At 32.4% G+C, this 23,776-nt stretch overlaps 10 protein-coding genes across 10 annotated transcripts; 4 read left to right on the top strand and 6 right to left on the bottom strand. All coding sequences in view use genetic code 12, as the record gives it.

Annotated features, from left to right (window-relative positions):
- Positions 1-1,308: 1,308 nt before the first annotated feature.
- On the bottom strand, positions 1,309-2,364 carry CD36_44070 (60S ribosomal protein L22; the record flags this gene model as incomplete). The annotated part of the gene is made up of 2 exons (XM_002420017.1): positions 1,309-1,674; positions 2,353-2,364. The coding sequence occupies 2 exons, from the start codon at positions 2,362-2,364 to the stop codon at positions 1,309-1,311; spliced, it is 378 nt and encodes a 125-aa protein (XP_002420062.1).
- Positions 2,365-6,110: 3,746 nt separating this feature from the next.
- On the top strand, positions 6,111-8,438 carry CD36_44040 (conserved hypothetical protein; the record flags this gene model as incomplete). Its single annotated transcript, XM_002420016.1, has 1 exon — positions 6,111-8,438. One exon carries the CDS (start codon positions 6,111-6,113, stop codon positions 8,436-8,438), a length of 2,328 nt encoding a protein of 775 aa, XP_002420061.1.
- A 202-nt stretch (positions 8,439-8,640) lies between these two features.
- Positions 8,641-10,440, bottom strand: CD36_44030 (cytochrome P450 protein, putative; the record flags this gene model as incomplete). The annotated part of the gene is made up of 1 exon (XM_002420015.1): positions 8,641-10,440. The coding sequence occupies one exon, from the start codon at positions 10,438-10,440 to the stop codon at positions 8,641-8,643; it is 1,800 nt and encodes a 599-aa protein (XP_002420060.1).
- Positions 10,441-10,789: 349 nt separating this feature from the next.
- Positions 10,790-11,308, bottom strand: CD36_44020 (conserved hypothetical protein; the record flags this gene model as incomplete). The annotated part of the gene is made up of 1 exon (XM_002420014.1): positions 10,790-11,308. The coding sequence occupies one exon, from the start codon at positions 11,306-11,308 to the stop codon at positions 10,790-10,792; it is 519 nt and encodes a 172-aa protein (XP_002420059.1).
- A 325-nt stretch (positions 11,309-11,633) lies between these two features.
- On the top strand, positions 11,634-12,167 carry CD36_44010 (frataxin, mitochondrial precursor, putative; the record flags this gene model as incomplete). The annotated part of the gene is made up of 1 exon (XM_002420013.1): positions 11,634-12,167. The coding sequence occupies one exon, from the start codon at positions 11,634-11,636 to the stop codon at positions 12,165-12,167; it is 534 nt and encodes a 177-aa protein (XP_002420058.1).
- A 795-nt stretch (positions 12,168-12,962) lies between these two features.
- On the top strand, positions 12,963-13,916 carry CD36_44000 (conserved hypothetical protein; the record flags this gene model as incomplete). The annotated part of the gene is made up of 1 exon (XM_002420012.1): positions 12,963-13,916. The coding sequence occupies one exon, from the start codon at positions 12,963-12,965 to the stop codon at positions 13,914-13,916; it is 954 nt and encodes a 317-aa protein (XP_002420057.1).
- Positions 13,917-14,260: 344 nt separating this feature from the next.
- On the bottom strand, positions 14,261-16,381 carry CD36_43990 (ferric reductase transmembrane component precursor, putative; the record flags this gene model as incomplete). The annotated part of the gene is made up of 1 exon (XM_002420011.1): positions 14,261-16,381. One exon carries the CDS (start codon positions 16,379-16,381, stop codon positions 14,261-14,263), a length of 2,121 nt encoding a protein of 706 aa, XP_002420056.1.
- Positions 16,382-19,642: 3,261 nt separating this feature from the next.
- Positions 19,643-20,473, bottom strand: CD36_43980 (cytochrome c oxidase assembly protein, mitochondrial precursor, putative; the record flags this gene model as incomplete). Its single annotated transcript, XM_002420010.1, has 1 exon — positions 19,643-20,473. One exon carries the CDS (start codon positions 20,471-20,473, stop codon positions 19,643-19,645), a length of 831 nt encoding a protein of 276 aa, XP_002420055.1.
- A 217-nt stretch (positions 20,474-20,690) lies between these two features.
- On the top strand, positions 20,691-21,026 carry CD36_43970 (conserved hypothetical protein; the record flags this gene model as incomplete). The annotated part of the gene is made up of 1 exon (XM_002420009.1): positions 20,691-21,026. The coding sequence occupies one exon, from the start codon at positions 20,691-20,693 to the stop codon at positions 21,024-21,026; it is 336 nt and encodes a 111-aa protein (XP_002420054.1).
- Positions 21,027-21,060: 34 nt separating this feature from the next.
- Positions 21,061-23,742, bottom strand: CD36_43960 (exocyst complex component, putative; the record flags this gene model as incomplete). Its single annotated transcript, XM_002420008.1, has 1 exon — positions 21,061-23,742. One exon carries the CDS (start codon positions 23,740-23,742, stop codon positions 21,061-21,063), a length of 2,682 nt encoding a protein of 893 aa, XP_002420053.1.
- Between the last annotated feature and the right edge of the window lie 34 nt (positions 23,743-23,776).

Genomic DNA, 23,776 nt, shown 5'->3' with positions numbered 1-23,776 from the left:
TAACAGTTTATTATCAATATTTTATTTTTATTATCATTTCATTTCTTATACTTTACTTTTGACCAATTACTAATACCATCATTATCACAATAGTAACCTTCCCTATCGGCTATAATTTTCCACCGTGTTAAGTTGGCTGGATAGATAAACCATTAGTCTATAAATCTTCCCCCCCCAGATAACGTCATCATTTTTAATATTTGACTTTTTTTTTTTTTGTAGTTTAGAGTGGGGCATCACTCACTGGAACCAAAAACAATAATAGAAAGGTTTCCTCCATCATCTGCCATATGAGCATTGTAAACGTATGTAATATATAAACATTACAAGATTAATTAAATGTCGACAAACATGTATATTACAAAACTGTTTTGTTGTCTTATTGTTGTGGTAACAAAGATACTATTATTTTTCAGATTATCAGTATCTTTAACAGAATATGTAGATTTTGCTACTATACAATTATTGTGTCTTTTGAAACCAATAATTAAACACCTTTCAGAATGAATAGCAATAGCAACAGCAACTACAACAACTACAACAACTTGTTCTAAACAATGAGTTTACATTTCTCTCTCTGCCCCCCTCCCCCACTAATAGATCTATACTAATTATTTATTGTCTTGGAGTTTTTTATTTTTTTTTTTTATTCCCGTTGGAATTTTACCCCTCTGCCAATCCTCAGTTTAACCTTTTAATGTAACAACAATTCCATTAGTTCATACCAATTGATCCGGATCCATTAATTAATGGGGGGGGGGGGGAGTTTCTTGAATAACCAAGTTTCCTCTTACCATGGTTAATTGGATTTATAAATACTTCATTTCTTTGTAAATCAACATATCAATTGATAGATTACACCAAGGATTTAACTATGTAATTTATTTGATAAATTAAGAAACAGGTTATTGTTCAGTTTTATATATCAAAGATGAAGCAACTCAATGATTCGATTTTCACATTGACAGCTCTTCTAAACTCTCTAATGTGTAGAAATAAACTTAGCAAATATTGAAATTGAGCCCTTTACATATACCACACTACAATCTTCTACAATCAACGACACACATATGATACGTCAAGAAATCTCTAATTTTGGAATGCTATTCTTTTTGCTTTGCTTTGCTTTGCTTTTCTTTTATTATTATGTATATATTACAAGATGATGATGAAAAAAAAAGTACATATAACCCTATACATATTAAATTACTAATATGTTGACCCTAAAAAAAAAAAAATTAGTTTTTTTTTCTATATTCCAATACTCATTAAAGGATAAATATTTGTATTAATGAACTTGAATCAAATTTATTCTTCGTCTTCTTCTTCTTCTTCGTCATCTTCAGCGACAGCGTAGAATTGCAATTTGTATTGGTTTTGTTTAACAGAAACAAATCTAATCCAATCTCTAATTTGGTTCTTTTTCAAATATTTCTTAGTCAAATATTTCAAATATTTACCAGAAAAACTACCGTTACCACTAACAACAACAACAACTTTGTTGTCAGATTCAGCAGTGATGGAAATGTCGTTACCTAAGTTACCAACAATACCGTCAACTTTAACATGTTCAACCAAGTATTTGACATAACTTTCTTGATCAAAAACATCATTTTCAACTGGAGCAGCAACGTCAACAACAAATTTCTTGACAGATTTGGATTTCTTAGAAGTCTATAAAAATAAAAAAAAAATTAAATGTTAGCCTACTGCACGAGAATAACTCCCATAATATCCATATTGTAATAATATGTATATTATTTGGAGATTCTAAATTTATGTTCCCTATCTTTTTTTTTTTTGGTTTCAAATATAGTAAAGAAATAAGAACATAGATTTGACAGCATAGCATTGAAATAGTAATACCACTCTCCCCCCTATGAATCCACCCCCCCTTGATCATCTTTTATTTTAAGATGAATATCATATCAAAAGAGTATTGCAGGAATCACCCCATCTCAATACTCATATATTCCCAAAAAAAAAAACAAAAAAAACTCATGATGAGCAAATCTGTAAAAGTACTAGACTATAGGACAGGACAGGACAGGACGGGACGGGACAGGACAGAACAGGTTCGAATGGAATGAACTAAAAGTAATATTTATCCAAGCATGATAAATTTGTAATTCAATACAATTTCATACTTTTCCTTTTCCTTTTCCTTTTCCATTCTTTCTTTCTTTCTTTCTTGGGAATTATTTCTTTTAGTTAACACCACCATAAATGAAAAATCTTCCCTCCACCTCCCCATTTGTCTATCCCTTGGTGTACTTTTCTTCTTGTTTCTCCTTCTATATTGATTTTTTTTTAAAAAAAAAAAAGATATCTAAATCATTATTTGATACATACAATTGGAGCCATTTTTTTTTTTTTGATTATGTATAGTATTGGTAACTAGATATTAAACAAGAAGAAAATCTAACTTGAAAAATTTTTCTTTTTCTTTTTTTTTTTTTTTTTTTTTTTTCAGTTTTTCAGTTTTTACAACTTGGATACTTTACCATTCGCACTCAAAGCCTTTCTCCTCCCCCCTCCCCCTCCAATATACATAAACTATTTCTGTCTTCATATAAATGTGTAGTGCGAGAAGTTAAGACAAAACAATTATTTTTTTATTGAAATGCTCAACAAGAAAAACAAAAAATCAACCTATCACGTGCAAAAATAATTATAGGGCTATAGCCCTAAAACCAGATAATTTCCTTAAGAAAAGATGATTAATAACTCGGTATAGTTTTGCTTCAGAGAATATGGTGAGTATTGTTTTTATCGTTTATTCTTTACCTACTGGTATCCTATGATTACAGAACTAGAAAACTGTGTGATCAATCTGTTTTTTTTTTAAACCTAGTGTAGTAGTTATTTTGTCTCTGGGCTAGTACATCTTGATGAACTTCGCAAATGTATCTTTGCAAGAGTTTGCTCTAGTGGAAATCACAAAAAGGATCAACAGAATGCATATCATTATTACTGCTCAAAATGTGGTCATAGATTATTTGCTCATTTGATTTGATTAGTGGTAGTGGTGGTTACAGTTACTTTTACGATATATCCATCCCTTATCTGTCTTCTACTGACAAAGTAAAATAGATTAAATAAACAACTTCATAGATCGTAGTAGCAAGCTAAGGAAAATAATCAAATTCATTTCTTTTGTAAATCTTCATAATAATAATTCTCTTTTTAAACAAACGAAATATAGAAAAAAAAAAAAAAAAAAAAAAAAATACCAAACTATATTCCAAAGATGGGATTGGTATTTGGTGCACAGCAGCAAAAGATACATGAAATACTAGCTTTATAATAATTTGCTCATTCGATAAGCCCACAATCAAAAACAATACAGACTCACTATGGTTGATTTTGCCCAAAAAAATATGTTCAACAATGTGGACAGCATTTTTGAGTAGAAATTCAGAAGGGGTTCTAAAATTCACAATTAAGAGCCAAATTGCGCGAGAGCGACACAAAACCCCCCCCCATTGCCTCAAAAACCTTACCACCATTCCATATTGTATGGCAATTACACCTTTTTGTATACGCGATGTGCAGCTATTGTTGTTGTTGTTGTTGTTGATGATTATCATTTTTTCTTAGTTATGTTTTGAAACTCAACTACTACGGAATGTCTTACGTCTACTCGAAACATAATAACACGTACACAACACACACACTCAAACGATAAATCAGTTTTGGGGAATTTAATAGCATTTTTTATTCTTAATTAATTTCTGGTTTATAATAATAATAATAACAATAATAATATATAAAAACTATTCAACGTCTGTACACATTTTTTTTTGTTTTTACTTTTTCTCGAGTTTCTTATCTAATTCATTCATCATTTAAATAACAACCATAAATCGTGTTTACTTATTGGCACTGATTGTTAAACTAATTCTTGATAATTTTTTTTTTTATTCAAAGCACCTGTTAATTGGGGGGGTCTCAATCACACGAGTATAAACATAAGCGTCGTCACTACAACTATCCAACAAAAGCAATAAATAATATGTTTGTCAATAATACAAGATATTTACTACAGTCGTCTTCTACATCTTCACCTTCATCAATACCTAGCAAAGATACAAGTCATGGTATATTTTCAATAAGTCAAGAATATACTGGATTGGTAATATTTTTCGCCTTGTGTTGCTTGTTTGTTCTATTGGCAATATTTTACTTTCAAGAAAATAATAATAATCCATTAATGCTATCGACAACATATCAAGAATTAAAACAAGAATATAATTCTAACCATAATAACAACAACAATAACAACAATAACGATAATAACGATAATAATGATAACAACAGATAAATTAACAATCCAGTTTAGAAGATAACACAGGGAAACTTTATAGTAAATGATACCCAATATTTCGTCCCAGTAATAAATGATTGTGCATATATGAAGGTTAAATATATTATGCGCCTATATTACTGGATAACTAAACTTCCATTTGACAAATACAGCAAATGTGGATATATGCAATTTGCTTATGATTCTATATTTGATTTTTCAGAATTGTATGTAAGTTTTTTTTTTTTTTTTTTTTTTTATAAGTCTATGATACATGTTAGATTTTTTTTTGCTTTTCACATTGTAAACAAACACGCCAAGTTCAAAACTTGATCATTAAAACCCAAGAAAGAAGTTAAACACCTGATCAACTACAATATTGTTATACCCATCCAACAACACATCTCACATAAACATACTTAGGATCTAATTCTGATCACAAGATTACAAACTCGTAACTAATTGGATTAAGGTAGACGAAGGAAAAAGTTTAATAAAAAAAAAAAAAAAAAAAGTGGGGGGTGGTATGAAACAAGATAGGGGTAAAAGGATTTAATTCTCAATTAACAACAACAACTACTGATCATTCGTGAAATCTTTTCTTTTACAATTGTGTGTGGACATGTATATATGTATATATGTATGTATGTATGTATGTTCATGTAGGTGTGTTGGATCGTGGTCTTAAAACAATGCAAAGAAGTCTCAAACAAGAAAAGAAATTATCAACATTGACTAACAGCTTGGAGAAGGAAAGGCGAAGCTAATCAATTGGGTTTCCCAGTTACCGGTACTCAATATAAACGAAAAAAAACAACAACAACAACAAAGAAACCGATTTATATTTGCATATGTAAACTTATATGTGTGGATATATTGTTTCTTCTAATCTTGTCTATTGTCTTGTCCTTTTTGCATCTTTTTTTTTTTTTTTTTTTTCGTTGCCTTTTGCTAGATCCGACCTAATTACCGTCAACATTATCAATAATTAACAATAATATTTAATGATTTTGTATCGTATACACAAATATACTTAACATTTTAGTGTTACCCATAAGCTTTTTACGTTGTTGATCCTTCTAGCAAGGTGATACAACAACAACAACAACAACAACAACACAAAGGTTGAAACGGACTTTTTGTTCCCATTTCTCCGTCCCCTCCTCCGCCTTTTCATTAAGGTCTAGAACAATATATGTATGTGGCACACATGTTTATCTACAGTGGGCCCTGTAACAATAGAACTTAGAACTTAAACTTCATTATAAGATTTTAATGAATAATGAAACATACTGGAAGTATTCTAACTATAATGAAAATTTTGATTCTAGGTTATTAACATTTTTTTTTTTTTTTGTTAACCTATTATTAGTTAATATCACTATAAATTTAGGTAAATAACAACTACAGTAGGCTATCAATGATTTTAAGTATTGGTCATTTATTGATGTAATCAAGTGTTACCTATACATTCTTATCTCAACATCTTTGATTAATATGCTAACTTTATGTATAAACTTTAGCCAATTATCAACTCTAAATACCCCAAGTCACGTGATACAAACACATGGGGATTGGTTGTTCTTGCTTCCATGCACTCACGCACACGGGACATGTACACGACTTTTTTTTTCTTTTTAAAGTATTTTATTTTTTTTTTTTTTTTTTTTGGTTGTTGTTGTTATTAAATATTATTAGTATTATTATTATATATATATATATATATATACTTGCTTAGTTTACTTGCTTACACCCTTTACGTATTTTTTTTTTTTCTTTCTTTTAGCCAACTTGATCACATTTGATGCTACATCCCAATAATTCAGTAGTCGACACATCGGGCACTGGAAACATGAGTGAAAACACAGATGCTCCACCGAAACAACAAACGAAAAAGAAAATATCAAAACAGAATTCAACCAAAACCGATTTTTTTGCTGCACGATTGGCTAGTGCGGTTGACGATATAGAAAGCAGTGATAGTGATGAAACATTTATATATGAGAATAATGATACCGAACTAGATGATAATGCTAGTAACATTAACAATAACAACAACAGCACCAACAACTTTGTCAATTTAGATAATGCTAGTGTTAATGGAAGTATGATTGCTTCACCCAATGCAATGATGACTGGTCCTCCTGGAGCATCATTGACATTAGGATCGGGGCTTCGATCGCCATCCATACTAGAGGGAGAACAGCTTCAATATTTTCATGACCCAGGGAGACAACAACCGTTCAAACTTCCGTCTACTAAGGCGCCATCGATTGCCAATTCCATCGGCAGTTCAAATAATATAGATTCGATACTTAAACGACCCGTACATCTTCGTGAAACATCAACATATTCAGTGAATGATAACGATCACCGAAATTTTGTTCCTCCAAGCTCAACTGAAAGGTTCACTGCTTCACCATCGAATAACATTGGCAATGAAAATTTACCACAATATCAGAAAACTAACAGTGTTGCCCATTCCATCAATGAAGGATACAATGACGATACATTTTCATACAATGAGGTTGAGGATAATTTGATTGATGAAGATTCTATGGATGATGGAGAATTGGCAAAAAATACCACTACTAATAATAACAATCCACCAACCACGTCAAACCAGCAACCACAATCACAACCACAATCACAACCACAAATTCAACAACCACAACTACATACCCTGTCTCCACTAAATCAGATACTGACAACAATGTCTGCAACACCTTCTGTATCGACTAAGAACGCATCTAAAAGAAATTATAAAACCTCATCCACTTCTTCCAAATTGAGATCAACTACATCTAAACTTTTCGATAAAAAGGGTTCGCAACCAAGAAGGTATAGCACGATTCCTGATGATATTGACATTGAAGATTTTGATGATGAGCTAATATATTACGACAACACCGTTAGGTTCCCAGCTAACGAATCAACTTCATTACTAAATCAAAACCAAAGAATCCCTCATTATAGATCACTTAATTTGAATTTCCCTCAAGTGAAGCGGCAAAGCAAGCGTTATTTATCAACTGGTCAACCTCTAGAAAGTTCAGATCGTGGCTCAAACAAAGATGGTAATGATAATGGAAGTAGCAGTGATAACAATGTTAATTCTGCTATGACTGGTAATAATAACAATAATGGTGATAACAAAAAGATCAACAACAACAACAACAACAACAACACTGCTAACAATAGAGCATTTCCATTTCCTTATCAAGATCAACAACATCATTATTACTATGACTATGATGATTATGATCAAGAGTCACAAATCAATGGACCCAACTTTGATTTGCCAGATCTCCCTATAAACAGATCAGCTTCACGGAATTTTAATAACAATAATAACCCTAAAAGATTTGGCGACAGTCATTTCTTTCTACCAAGAAAGACTGATCAGTATAGTCAAAGACCAAGCTTTTTAAAATCATGCATTTATACCTTTGTTTGTATTTTAATTGTGCTTACCATAGGGTTTGTGTTGGGGTTTGTTTTGGCGACAACAAAAGATTTGACTGATGTAGGCATCACATCCATTGAGAACCCCATTGTTAGTAAAGATGAATTAGTTTTCAACGTTGTTATTGAAGCATTTAATCCAGGGTGGTTTTCAGTTGATATCAATGAAGTAGAATTGGATTTATTTGCCAGAAGTGGCTACTTACCTGATACAGATGACCTGAAAATTTTACAAATGGGAGGATCACAGAAAGTTGAGACGGTCAAATTGGGAACAATTTTGAATTTTGAATCGGTTCTAAATTTCAAAGGTGGCTTTCTTTCTCGAGAACCAACAATTCAAAAGGGAGGAATTCGATTATTGTATCCCGGGAAAAATGTTACGGGAGAAGCGAAATTGATTGTAAATATGGCTGATATTAAAGTTGCTACTTCAAATAATATGGCTAATAAAATCACCAGTAGTGATGGTAGCCATGAAGATGATAACTCCAAGAAATGGGAGATCATATCAAGCAATCCATTTGATTTAATTATAACTGGAGTATTAAAGTATGATTTACCATTTTCAAGAACCACAAGATCAGTTGTGGTTAGAAAAACTGGGTATATTGATCCTACATTATTCGTTATTCCACAAGGAGATAATAATAATCTATCAATTTAGTTCACAAAACCCCTTTCTCTTTAAACAAAAAGTGTAATTTTTTTTTTTTTTTTTTTTTTTGATTTTGGGATTTTTCATTATAAATAGAATATATATATATATATATAATGGGCTATCGTTTATTATTTATGACTTTTTAAATGGTATTACAAAACTAATAATATTAATAGAAATATAGCAAATCAATTTTATATTCACCTATTTAATCTTGTTGTAATATCAATTCATGTAGCGATTTATAATTAGGTAGTTTGCGAAACTTTAAATTAATTTGATTAGTTTTCGGTTCAAATGATGTACCTTTTGGATTCAGATTATTTATAAACGGATTTAATTCCATTAATTTCTTGGTATTAGTGGGTGGATGTATTTCAAATATCAATAACATTTTAATAACCATAACATACATTTGTTTAATCACCAAATTATAACCAGAACACATTCTTGAACCTGCGCCAAAGGCAAAGTGTTGATGATTATGGTGAGATTTGAATTGACCACGACCATGGTTGCTTCTATTGCTATTGTTGTTGATTATATAATTCAAAAATTGAGATTTGATGTTATTTGATACTGGATCTAACCATCGATCTGGGTCGAACTTATAGGGGTTAACAAAAATCTGGCAATCATGATTTGCTGAATAAGCATTCATAAATAAATGGGTCTCTTTAGGAATAACAAAATTTTTATATCGAATTTCCTTTGAAGTCAATCGTGGTAAGCTCAATGGCAATACTGTAAAATGTCGTAATGTTTCCATTATTAGGGCTTCGATATATTGACAATTCATCAAATTCTTTTGATTAGTAGTCACCAGCGCCTGCAACAGCAGTACTTTTTCCCAAGCAAGTATTGCATTACCACCCGAATTTTCAAGGATGTCTTTTATTGCTCTGGTTTGTAAACGTTCACCCAATTTAGGATGTGATAAAATTCCAAATAAATAATTCAAACTCAATGGAGTATTATCTAGTCCAGCACTAATTAATGTTAGACATATACTCTGAATTTCCTGTTCATTTAAACAATTATTGCGAGAAATGCAATTCATCCCACCACTCTCACCATTATCGTTCCTATTCTTTGTTTTGGTTATTAAATCTCCTAATATACTATTTTTATATTGTGGCAAATCATCAGCTAGACCTTGTTGAAGTTGCTGATACAATTTATTCATATAAATATTTCTTTTCTCACCACAAATTCGAGCAATTTCAGAGTTGTTGAACCATCGAGGCATAATCCGCAACAAAGGGATTGAATCTTGTAAATTCGAAATGGGCGATCTTAACCGAATTATTTTGTTTTCAATATCAATTATTTCTTGACAAAATTGGTTATGTTCTTTATAACAATCCAATTCAATCCCGTACCCAATAAAAATTGCCGTTTGTAGGACAAATTTTTGGAAATACGGTAACAAATTAATGTCTTCAAATTCAATATCACGTTTCCATAATTCACCAATCATTATATTTATTTGACGATTAATAATATCCAGTTTTAATTCAATTTGTCGTTTATTCAAATATTGCGAGATTGTTTTCTTCTTTTTTTGAAATGTTGAACTTGCTGGAGTAGACCCAATGGTAAATCCTTGAATTGCCGACACCAAATCATGAAATGTATAACTTAATGGTCGTGAATTATTTTGACAACTATGGTTAATCCATAATCCAACAACATCATCAAAAGAATTAACAACAACAACCCGTTTATTGCCAATCCGGATTTGGAAAACTGATTGGTTATATAATTTTGACCAAGTCAAATAAATTAATGCTGGATTCTCAAGAATAAGATGCAAGTGTCCGATAAATGGTAGTTCACCAGGAATTGAAAATATGTTAGCAATTTCTTTAGGAGTAATGGTATAATCTATGACAATACCGAATACAATGGTTAGTAGTATCAAGAAACAAGTGATGGTGACGGGATAGTCATTCAAATAATTTAGCAAAATTAGCAAAGCCTCATCCCACCTTATGCTCAGAAGCATACTACTATCGTTGTGGATTGTGATATAATTGTCTTGAAAAAAATTGAATTGACTTAATCTTAAGTCATAGCAATCTCGAGACTATGATGTATTTTTATTTTTAATTTTAATATTTTTATTTTTTTTTTGCAGCATAATCAAATAAACGAACCCAAAAAATAATTAAGCATCTTCACCACCACACACAAGCACACACATACATTGTAGGTAGAAAATGTCAATTGCCTTTCTTTTGAGGGGGAGGGGGTTGGTGTTGGTTCTAAACTTTTCACATTAAAACATCTATATATATATACAACTAGATGGACAAACTATGTTTCAATTAACACTAACATTTAAATTGGAATGCTTAAACCATTTCTTCTTTTTCTTTACCGATTATTTGGTCTTTATAAAATTCCTGTTGTTGTTCTTTTCTTGCCAAATCATTCTCCTCAGCAATCAATTCGTCAATGTCATAATCAAAAGTGTTTGGATTATTGTCAAGGTCCAATTTCTCTCTCTTTCTATGTCTCAATCCACTACTGTTACCATCAGCGGTGTTAATACTATCAGGTTTGTTTAGTTTGATTTTAAGTGGTATGTCATCGGCAGTGACTTGAAGTTTTTCTTTTAATAAATGTGCTCTGTCTTTTAAAGAATGATGCTGTTCATTAGTTTGATCATCAAAATCTTGTATCTCATCTGGTGGAACATATCCATAATATTGTTGTGGAGGTTTGTGTTCTTGTGATGACAATGGAGATGACTTTTTCAGAGATTGATGATGTGACCTATCGATTTCTATCTTTGTTAAACCAGATGCATAAGGTAATATTAACATTATAGCCACTAATATGACCGCTATAATCAAAATAGTGAAAAACATGAATGAGATAGGATGCTAGTTAATCAGATGGTGGGGGATGTTTGAAAAAAGTGAAGAGTGCTTTTCTTTTTTTTTGTTTTTCAGTTTTTATTGATTTGAATTGTCTCTGTCGTTATTTGAGGGAGAATTAAAGTCGGAATTAAAAAAAAAAAAAATAGAATCAAATTCACGCGACAATTGTCGGAAGTAAAAAGAAAATGGCTCGATTGGATACCCAAAATGAAAAAAAAAAAAAGTTATTCAGTATTGCTGTTTTGAACCCAATCATAACATTGCACACCAGAAGCCTTTTCTCCTCATAATTAACGAGTGTACACTTTTAGAAATGTTCAAAAGATTTGCATTGAATACTGCTAAAGCTCTTAGCAAACCAGCCTATTCTCAACAACTTATATACCCTCAAGTCAGATTCATCACTCAGACGTTGCCAACTGTGGCGTGTGGGTTAAGACCCTTAGGCTCAGTTAGAACTTATTCTCTCAGCACTGAAGGTGAAGCCATAGATGATAAAATTGATAAAATTACAGATAATGAATACGCTAAAGTTTCCAATGAGTATTTAGAGAACTTGTCTGATCTGTTGGAAGAATTGAACGAAGATTTTGAACAAGTGGATTCCGAATTGAGTCAAGGGGTTTTGACTTTGACATTGCCGCCAAATGGTACTTATGTGATTAATAAACAACCACCAAATAAACAAATTTGGTTGAGTTCTCCTATTAGTGGTCCTAAACGATACGATTTAATTGGTGGGAAATGGGTCACGTTACGTGATGGGAGTTCCTTGACATCATTATTACAGGAAGAAATATCTTCAGCCATTGGTCAAGAATTCACATTCGAAAATGTTGAACAGTAGAGAGGAGTTTTACTTTGTCACGACCATTCATATATGTAAATAGTACGTAAACTTTGAATTGATTGTTTGATAGTCGAGTTTTCTAGTTGATGATATAGATTGAATAGAAACGATTAATGAACAGGAAAGTATGATAGTTTTGACCTAACAGATGTAAGAGAACCGTTTAGTTCGTTGGTGAGCGATAGAATCTTACAGTCTTGGAATACGAAAACCATAAACGAATTAAAAACTAATAGAACCATCTCCTGTCGTATAACGGAGAATATTGAAACAAAGGAGTTACTAACAGGAATTATCAAACAAGACTGATGTGTAAAACCAGGTAGCTTTTTGTATTCATATGTCACGTGAATAGGGAAAAGAAATGTACCCCGAAATCGGGTTCTACTACGACAACGAGGCTGAATCATCATGGTCATCATTTAATACAAATTGAAAAATAAATACCATGATTTGTTTTCTTTTTGTTATTTTAAACGATCTCTATCTACATAGTAGCTTGATCTTGATCCCAGTACCTCTTCATTATGCTTTAGAAGCAAAAAAAAAAAGCATTACAAAACTGGAAGTCACAGTTTATAATTTTGAAACCTGAAATTTGCTTTATTGCCAATTTTTTCTTGGTATTTAAAATATATAAACCCTCTCCCCCTCCCCCTCCCACTCCGACCTGAAAATTTCACACCCCGTTTTTTTCTTTGTTGGTCTTTGTATTTTATTCCCTTTCTTTTTTTATCAAATCCATACTTGATAGCTTTTAGGACAAGCATTAAATAAACTCATATAAGCCAAATGTCTAATAGAGAACCACCAAAGTTGCCACCAGGCTGGAAAGCCCAATGGGATGAAGAATATCAGACATTTTTTTATATAAATGAAAGAACCGGAGAAACTCAATGGGAATTACCAACTGGAGAAGCCACTGGAACTGCCACTCACTCTGAATCCAAAAGTACAATTCCTTCACGTCCTCCAGTTGAACAAGGAAATGGTGATAATGAACAAACAGATAGAGGTATTGGATCATTTGTTATGAATCAAGCAATTTCAAGTGCTACTGGTTCTAAACACCATGGAAGTAGTAGTGGTGGCGGTGGCGGTGTCCAATCGTTTATTATGAACCAAGTTGTTTCAAGTGTTACTGGTTCCAATAAACACCACAATGGATCTGGATCCGGTTCTGGGGCTGCTGGATTGGTCGGTAGCTTATTATCTGGTGGTAGTGGCCACCACAATAACAATTATAACTACAACAACAATCATCAAGGTCAATCTTCAGTGGGGTCTTTAGTTGGAAGTTTTTTATCTGGAGGAAGTAGTCATGGTAATGGTGGTAATGGATCATACAATAACCATGGAGGCTCATATAATGACCGTCCGCAACAACAATCTGGATTTTCTGGGGCCTCTGAGTTGATTGGTAACTTTTTAGGAGGAAAGAATAATCATAATAACCAAGGAGGCGGTTATAATTCAGGTCATAATAACAATTATGGTGGAAGAAATGATGGCTATGGCGGAAGAAACGACAATTATGGCGGCCGAAACGACAACTATGGCGGAAGAAATGACAACTATGGTGGCAGAAATGACAATTATGGTGGCAGAAACGACAATTATGGTGGAAGAAACGACAATTATGGTGGAAGAAATGACAATTACGGTAATGGATACAACAACAACCAAGGCGGATTTGGTACAGACAATAGTTTTGGATATGGAAGAAACGATAATAACCGTTATTAGTTAACATTTAAGTAGATTTATATATAATTTAGGTTAAATATATCAATCTTTGATAAACTTAGCTCTGAATTATGTAAGTAGATGAATTTCGGGAATAAACTTTTTAGAATTAATTCGTGTTTTATCGAATTAGAAAATTTCCCACCATTGCTTTGAAGTGAATATGTATTACAAATGTAAAAGAAAAAGCAAATTATATATTTATATATCTATTAAACCATAGGACAATTTATTCAATTTATTAATAAAAAGAAAGAACCAAAAATATTACCAAACATTATTGGCAAAAAACAAAACAAACAAACAAACAAACAACAAGTTGTTGGTAAAGACTCCTTTTTCTTTTACCAGTTTTGCATTTGTTCAAACAATTCAACTCTGTAATTAGAATTGCTCAAATTATCAACAACAGATTTTCTGACATCATCAACCATGTTACCATGAGCACAAGAAGCAAATGCAATAGGACCTGTCAGTTGTTTAATTTCTTCACCAACAATTTGGTAGAAATCAGGTTTGGTTTCAATGAATTCAATAAATGATAAATCTTTTTTAACTTGAGCAACATAATCATTATTTTCTTCAGTGTCAGATTTTTTTTCTTGATCTTGTTCTTGTTGTTCTTCATCATCAGTCAATTCTGTGGTAATTGGTTCTGCTAACCCAACATTAGGTTGAGTAACATATATAGTGGTACTAATTGGTAAATCTTTCAACTTGAGCAATTCTTGGTAGAACCATTCTAAGGAACGGTAATGACGAACAACCCAATATAATTTGACATTACGTCTGTCACAAAATCCCTTGGCAAGATCAGTGGCTTCATAGTAAATACCAGGAATACCGTTACCACCAGCAATGAAAACTGTGTTTTCAAATCTATCAATTGCAATTCTGTTACCATATGGACCTTCAATTGATACTTTGATTTGAGCAGTTTGAGCTGGTTGTTGGACTAAGTATTGGTATAAACCATGAGTCATACCACCTTTAACTTTAATGTAAAAAGTAATAGTGTTGGCTTCAGTGACGGAATCAACAATAGTGAATGGATGTGATTGCCAAAAACAAGTTGGTCTCATGAAATGAATAAATGCATGACAACCTGGGAATGGTTTCCACCAGCTTGGTCTAGAAACAGTGACTTTGACAGTTTCATTGGCAATTAATTGCACCGTAGCAGATTTAAGACCAAAAGCGGCCAATCTGGCGATTCTTACAACACGATCAAAAACCCAAACTGCAACAGCACCATACATCCACATTTGATAACCTTGCTCAGTAGTATGAATCCAGGTACCAGCAATGGCAAATACTGCTAAAAGAATATGGACTCCAAGGAAAACTTCATAGTTTGTTCTTCTGAAATACAGCAATCCTTGGAAAATCATTAATGACATGGAAACTAAAGCAACATAACCCCATCTAACGTATGGTTTGGCGTTTCTTGTTTCGTATTTACCAATACCTTTACCGTTGTAGGTCATACCAACAGCATGAGCAATACTCATCATAAATACAACACGACTGATCCATTTATGAATGTAGACAAAACGTGCGTATGGCCAACCACTAACCCATTGCATAAAATTGTTTCTACCAGCAAACAAAACCAATGGTGGCATCAACCACATAGAGATTTGACCGGTTCTATCAGCAATTTTTCTTCCTAATTCATTACTTTTTTGTGGCCAAATGTAGTTTGGTTTGACATGAACGTAATTGGTCAAATTCATAATCAAGGCCATAATAAACCAACCAGCAACCAAAATGGATTCTAATCTTGTTGGCAAAAGAGCATGGAAAAATCCAAAAATGGATTTATGGTGAGCATGGGTTTTCTTAAACAATGCTGGTAAAGTGATGTATTTTCTAAAAGTATTAGAAATGCCTCCTTTCAAAGATTTAACAAAACCAGGGAAAAGGAAATAAGTCAAATTACAAATACCAGCAATAAACATAACGACAAACCAATAAGAAAATAATGCAATACCGTACCATTGTGCGTAATTATAATTATACCATCTGGTAGCTACTGCATCCCAAGCAGCGTGAACTTTCTTCTTCTTCAACAATACTGGTTTGTAGTATAATTTTTTCTTCTTAAAATCAGGATCAGCAGTTACATTGACATAACCAAATTCAGTAGCATTTTTCCAAGAAGCTAAGTATTCTTCTTCAGTAAGGTTGAATTTTTTACATGTTTTCAAAAATTCTTTTCTTGAATCTTTGTGAGGCATTAATTCAATACATTCTGCCATAGTACCCAAAGCTTGTTGATTTTTAACATTACAATAACCAACTTTATCAGTGGTTTCGTTGAATAAAACTGCAGTTTTACCAATTAAACCTTTACATGCTTGCACAGCAAATTTGTTATTGTGATAAATTGTCAAGGTGTTGGTAGCTTGAGCTGAAGACACCAATGTGATGGCAGCAAATATTAATGAATTGATAGCTACCATATTGTATCTATATTTCTTTTTTTTTTTTTATTTTATTTTCTTTGTTCCCTCTTAGTTTGAAATTCTTGTCAAGAAAAATAATTCAATCTATTAATTCTATTTTGCTTGGCAGGAGAAATGATGGGAATGGCTGAAAAATCTTCAGTAACTGGAAAAGAGGGCTTGTGCTGAAGAGGATTTTAAAATAATAGTAAAAATAATAATAAAATTATTTTAACAAAGCAAGGCATAGAATTTAAATTAAGACAAGGAGAATTTAGAAAGTATTTATAGTCAAAGGGGTTTTAACCAATTTAAATTTATATTGTTAATAACAGTGGAAGAAGAAAGAAAATTTTTTTTTAAATTTAATAAGATCAACGTGAAGACTTTTACAGATTAAACTGATAAAAATTGAATAACAATTTAAAACTTCGAAGGACAAAGAAAGCAAAAAGAACAAAGGAAAACCATTACCGAACACAAAACGGAACAATTATTACTGAAAGAAAAACTAAAACTAAAATTCAATTTAACAAAAACCCATCGGATAATAATTAAATATATTTAATTTTGGGATTCTTTAATCCAATCACAAGCCTTTCTTTAACAACAATAATATATATTTGTAAGATTAGTAATATTTTGTGGCCAAAAAAATTATTGAGATATATGTATTACGGGATAAAATAATAAGCGTAATTCATTTACTTTGTATTAGTACTTTTCTCTCTTCAACTTCAACTTCCTCTTCTTTCTTTACTTCTCTTGTCTGAAAACAGCATGTAGTGATGGACATTTTGAGGTACAGACAAATAAATCTAGCAATTAGTTTATCAAAAAGGTAGTATCTGACAAATAAAAAAGCAAAGCAAATATTGGCAACATCGGCAAGACTATCAAAGTATCAATCAAAAATAGCCAATGACAGCTGTCAGAAATAATGAAATAGAGACTAGAACTAGGGAGTTTATGCATGTTTTTAATTGATAGACGTTTTAATTATTAGTTTTACATTTTCTTTTCTTTTTCTTTGGGCTATTTTTTTTGTCTGTTTTGCATGAAAAAAACAAAAGAAATTATTTTAGACAAAAGTTGAAATTATAAAAAAAACTGAGGAGATGAGATGGGTGCCAATTTAAAAGTATTTGGTTAATGAGATTCGATATAAGCAACAATATCAACAACATTGATAATGCATAATCAATCAAGATTTATAACAGAGAGAAGGAGGAGAGAGGGGCTCAGCAGCAGAAGATTTCACTGTAAAAGAACTTTTTTTTTTTGTCTGTTGCTTCCCTCAGGAGTAAAAAAAACGGATTGATCTTATCTGATGAAATCAACAAACTTCAATCAGGAGAGAGAGAATGTGTGTACACAAGCCCAAAAAATAGTGTAAATTTCCAAAATCCAAGAAATTTTTTTTTGCAGACTCTAAACATATAGATCTGGATTGATAAGGCAGTGCCATACACTTTTAAACTCATTTATTTCTTCATTATCTTGATCAAATTCCAATCAACCAATGCTACTACAACCCCTATAGGGCTGTAAATGATTGAGAACACTCAATTTCTTTTAAAAATAGACTAGAAAACTAAAACAAAATTTAACCAAACAAAGCCAAGTTCAAGATTCGGAAACGTAATGCCACAATTGAAGATCACAATACTGATCCTTTAATTTAAGTTCTTTTCTCCACTAAAGCAAGTACTCCACCTCTTTCTCTAGTTTTTTATCCGGTTTTTCCTTTCAATTTTCCCTTTGCTTGCTGGCAATATGCTTGGCACGTCACCACCCCCTATCACCGACATACCAAAAAATCCTATTATGATCTCTGATATAGATTAGGTTGACGAATCAAAAAAGACTATTGGAAACCCGATCGCGTATACTTTAATGGCAATCCCGGTATTTCAACTCGTATTGTTTGTCGGCTACTGGCAATAAGTCTTATTCACCGTTTTGTTGGCTAAACGATTGTTTACTAGATGGTGGTTTCCGATATATTGATTGTTATGGGGCGCATTATACACATGAAACGAACACCATACGTTTGTGTTCATAAATTAAATTCATGAGCCATCGCAAATTACCATCCAAGGCTACCTCAACCAATAGCGAACAAGTATTAATTAGACTCGGAATACTAGACCGTGCATATGGTACAATAGTACTTTGTACGTATTTTGAAGCCTTATACTATTGTTCCATAACTAGAGTGTTTATTCATTGTTGCTCAGCATTATGGAGTCCATAATGAAATTGTCCATTACAACATGTATAGATTCACCTTTGTATTCTTTTCATTCTTTGAAGGGGAGTTGCGTGCAACCAGTCGGACTTTTTTTTTTTTGTATAAGAAGTTGAAAACAAAGCTTACAATCATATAACAAATATAATGTCTGAATTTAAGATGCTGACACTGACACAAGAATCGTATTTCACTTTTTAATTATAAGTTGAACACATTTTCAAAAACCAACCAAAGCAAGCAAAGACAAGCCAGAGATAAGAAGATTATTGACTATGATTAATTAATTCTTGGCGTGGACCAACAACTATTGGGAAAATTGAAACCATCTGTACGTTTTAACCATAGACACCCAGACAACTAAAAACCAAAAGCCAGAAAAAGAATCAAGACCTAAAACAATTCACTGCTAACTCAAGCTCAGCCAGCCAATTATATCTCTCAAATTAATTGTTCACCAGAAATTTGAATTACCGATTGGCGCACAATTCATTATTACACAAAATACCATAGTAGTGTATTCAGTCACAGAACTGCTTTTACGCAGTTCGACAGTCTTTGTAGTATTTGGTGGTAATCACCTCGAATTAGTTGGAAGAATTATAATTCTTATCGACCCAGTGTAGCTTTATAGATGGATTACATGCGTATCGTCTTTCTCTGCAGCTATTCAAAATATAATAGAATACTTTGTAGTGACTGAAAAAGAAAATACTGGATCTTGCTGTCCACCAAATTCAGTTTAACAACTAATTTTGTCCCTTTGCAAGTTGGAATGCAGTTGCCTTGTTTTTTGGATATTAAAGTTAAATATCATTTCTACTTTGGATGGAATCGTAATTTTTAGTTTCGAGTTCTAATCCTTGTCTAACAAAATATGAAATGAGTTGCATCGTTCACCCAACTAATACAATGCCATATGAATTGCTCCACACGAGACTCCTCGTCCTAAAAATGAACTTTATTTTGTATCATAAACTACATTTACTTTCTTCTATTTTTCTATTTACAAGAATCCATCGTACCTATTAACTGACCACACTGGCTTTCATTTCCATGTTCCCAATAGGTACAGCCGCCAACTCACCATCGGAATAATGTGCTTTGAAGAATGAATAATGCAAAACCACATCATCGATATTTCTCATTGCTGGATCTTTAGCAAAATCAGGATCAATAAAGAAAAACACCGGCATATCAACTTCCTCACCAGCACTCAATCTTTGCTCTTCAAAGCAAAAACATTGAATCTTATTGAAATACCCAGCAACATTATCTGGTGTTATTGAATACGTTGCCATACCAATAATATCTTCTTTACTCATATTTTTGGCTCGATAAAAGGCTAATGCAGTTTCACCAGGAACAACATAAACTTCACGTTGCAACGGAGTAAACTTCCATGGTAAGATCCCTGATGATTGACAAGTAAATTGTATACGGATACGTTTATTGGTATCGACGGGGATCAACTTATCAGGAGTGAATTTTGTACTATCAGTAATTGGTATTCCACCCCATCCAGTACGCTGACAAATGGCTCGATATATTGGCACTGCAGAAAACGCTAATGCCAAAAAGAAAATCCCCAAAGAGGCAGTATAATATGTTGCTGTTTTATTTCTAAACTTCTGACGTTCCTCTCTTTCCTTAGCAAGTCTATCTACCCATTCTCGTTGTTTTTCAATCGATGATTGGTCTGGAACAGGTTGTCCTTGTTGATGGTGATTGTGTTGCACCTGCGACAATCTTCCCGTAGTATGTATACTTCGTGATACAACAAAAGCATATGCCCAAGGCGTGGCCGGTTTGATTATTGTTGACCTTAAAATCGGTGTGTATATCCTTAACCTATTCATAGTTTCTTAAAGTCAGTTGCAGTAAACGAATAGATCGAATGGTTTTTCAGCTTATTTTTTTTTTTTTTTTTCTACTTTTCAAATTCCGTACGAACCACTCCAAAACAAAAAAAAAAATTTAATCCCGTGCAAATTACAAGAGTAAACCCAATTCATCAACATAGCTTCACCACAACCTGCTGAATACCTAAGATTACACCATCTTAATACTCACGCCATGATAAACACTCTAATCAAAAGATCTGTTATAACACCCAAAAGATTTCATACCATCAAATTACCTCATCAAATCAATCAAGACCCAGTGAAACCCCGTCTATCTCAATTTTCTCATGCATTATACAACACATTAATGATTTCATTATCAACATTTTTCCTATTGAACATTGTTTATAATAATTTGCGATACCAAGAAATAGAACAAGAATTGAAATTGAAATCAAATACTTTGGAAAATCAAATTCAGACTATAGTAGATGAAAAGGATAAACAATTGAAACAAGAACAAGAGAGTAGTAGTAAACGTTGGATACACAAATTGAAATTTTGGTAATATATAGAAGAAAATTATAGCAAACTACTTATTACTATTTATTTTGTTTGAACCTAGTAGTAAACTGTGCCAATTTTGAAGTAGTACTAGTCGATTCTATACTCCCACTAGAAGTATTTCCTGGATCATCGGTTGATAAATTACTCAACATGTTCACAAAACTTCTTGTGGAACTAGAGTTAGGAATAATCCCACCAATGGTTCCTCTCTCAGAGACTGTTGATACCGATGGTTGTTGTTGTTGAGATTCATTACCTTGCATTTTTTTGATTAAATTTATACCATCTTCATATTTCACTCTATCAAAGCGTCTCATTCTAAATGAGGAATCGTTAATGAACTCCTCATAATCCTCTAACTTCAACAAGTCAATACATTGTCTCAATTCAGTGAATGTAGATTCTAAAGCAACATTACCTCCGTTACCATTGGCGTCATCGCCTTCCTCTTTAAACCCATGTAAGTTCCTTAAAGAAGCTTCCAAATATTGAATATCCAAATCAAAATTGGCAACAAATATTCTATTGTATACATTAGCATCCTTTAATACATTTAAAAAATATTCAGAAACAAAGTCATAAGCCCTGAAAAGACCTAACGTACGCAATTGCAGTGGTAAATTGTTAAAAATAGATGTAAACAAATTCTCCAAAAATAGAGCAAAATCTTTGATGGCAAAATTGGCTTCATCATTCTTTTCCACCGGTAAATATTCATCATATTCAACCATATCCAATAATTCATTAATTTTATTATCCACCATTTTGAAAACAGTCTCTTCAGCATGCTTTTTAAGTTTATTGAATGTTTCAACGGCTCGTAAGGTAAACGTATCATTGGCATCTATATTATGCACACCCATACCAGTATGTTTACGCAATTCACGATTGACCAATTTGCCAATTTCGTACAAACTGAACAAATAATATTCCAAGTTGGTATAAGTTTGGGCCGTAATCTCTTTATTATTCTCATTTTTGGTGATAAATTCTTCAATTTCATAAGCAATACCATATCCTTTTTCATCACTCAACACAACTTCAATGATATTGTTGACTATTGTGTTGGTCAACTCACCAATTTCATAATTATAATAATCACCAATAAACCGCAAGACATCTTTAAGCAATCGTCTCACTTGGATACAGTAATGGACGTAATCTTCACTAAAGGGGAATGTCACTGGGAAACTCTTAACATACGCTGGAGAAAACGTTGCGTCATCCTTGTACCACACATTTTGCATGATTGCAGTATAGTCCGCTTCATCAGTGACCGTAAGTGGACGATAACGATCAGATTGTATCGAGGCGACAAACTGTTTCCTAAATGTCTGTACCGTCAATGGTGCATAATAACTTTTGAAAATCATCATCATCACTTCGTACAACTCACTGATATCATAATCATGATTATCCATAATTTGTAAAAACTCACCAACAATTGTTTTAAAGGAACCTAACTCCTGTATACTGGTGAAATTATGATGTTTCAAAAGTTGAATTAATACCGGTTTTAACTTTGTCATGTAAGATAACCACAATTCGTCAGCCTGTGTATTTGATCTTAATTGAAATTTGGTTATAAGATTCAACTGTTTATCAGTAACAAACAATGCTGCTATTTTCCTCAAGTATTCGTATAATTCATTATTGTCAAACACCACATCTTTTTTGCTCACTGATGCAGTAGTTATTGGATAAATGATTCTGCTATATTTGGACATCCATTCTTTATGATAGGCAGAGCTTAAAGTGTCCAATTCCTGTAGAGTTTGATACACTAATACGGCGTCGTAGACAGCATTCAAGTTTATTTGTAAACTTGCATCTTCAAAAACATTGTAATTCAATTCAGGATTCCTAAGTGCTAATTCAACAGGAGAATTTATTTTGTAAGGTAAAAAAGTTGGCCCATTTTCCTTTTTAATATTCGACCAGTTATTTTGTAAATCGTCCAAATTATTGTATAGTCCACTGGCAATATCCTGTAATTTCCGTTCCAAATTTATCGACAACCATTTACACAAGTTTTCAAAAGACTCGTCTTTAACCATCTTTGTCAAATGAGGGATCGAATCAACTATTTTTTTGGCAAAACTGAAATCCTCGACTTTTTGGATATGGATGTTGATTATCTCATCTATTAATTTCAAAGCCAGAAAATATTTAGTTTGTCTAATCAATTCTAAAATTTTATTCATCAATTCTAATACTTGAATACATTCATTCAACACCACTTGGGTTTCGTTAATTCGTTCGCAAACATCCTTATATTTCACGTAATTCTTTTTCTTTGACATCAATTCATAGGCTGATTTGTTTAAACTTGAACTCACTTGAACAAATTGTTTATTCAATTCATTAGCCTCCTTGTGAATATTGTCGATAGTGTTGATGCATGTGTTGATTTCATCCATTGACTCCATGGAAGCTTGATTTAATTCCTCGTCTTTTGATTTTACAATCTCATTCAATTTCACAAGCAATTCACTCAACCCATTAGACTTTATTGCGTCTTTCATAATCGGTGCTAGACTCTCCAAGTAATCTTCTGAATTAAGTGTTGTTTGAAAAATATCTTCATCTCTAAGCAATAAATTCTCCAATTGTAGACTATCAACGACCGGCCCATTCGATTTGTTTTGAACCTGCTTTGTATACTTCCCATTCAAGGAAGTCCCTGTTTTACTATCCCTTGTCTGTGTTGACGGCATTTAATGGTATTATGTCTTAAATATGTGGTATTGT

Source organism: Candida dubliniensis, chromosome 4, assembly GCF_000026945.1.
Source record: "Candida dubliniensis CD36 chromosome 4, complete sequence".
Classification (NCBI taxonomy): Eukaryota; Fungi; Ascomycota; class Pichiomycetes; order Serinales; family Debaryomycetaceae; genus Candida; species Candida dubliniensis.
Note: the sequence above shows the minus strand (reverse complement) of the source record. Positions and strands in the feature narration are given on the sequence as shown.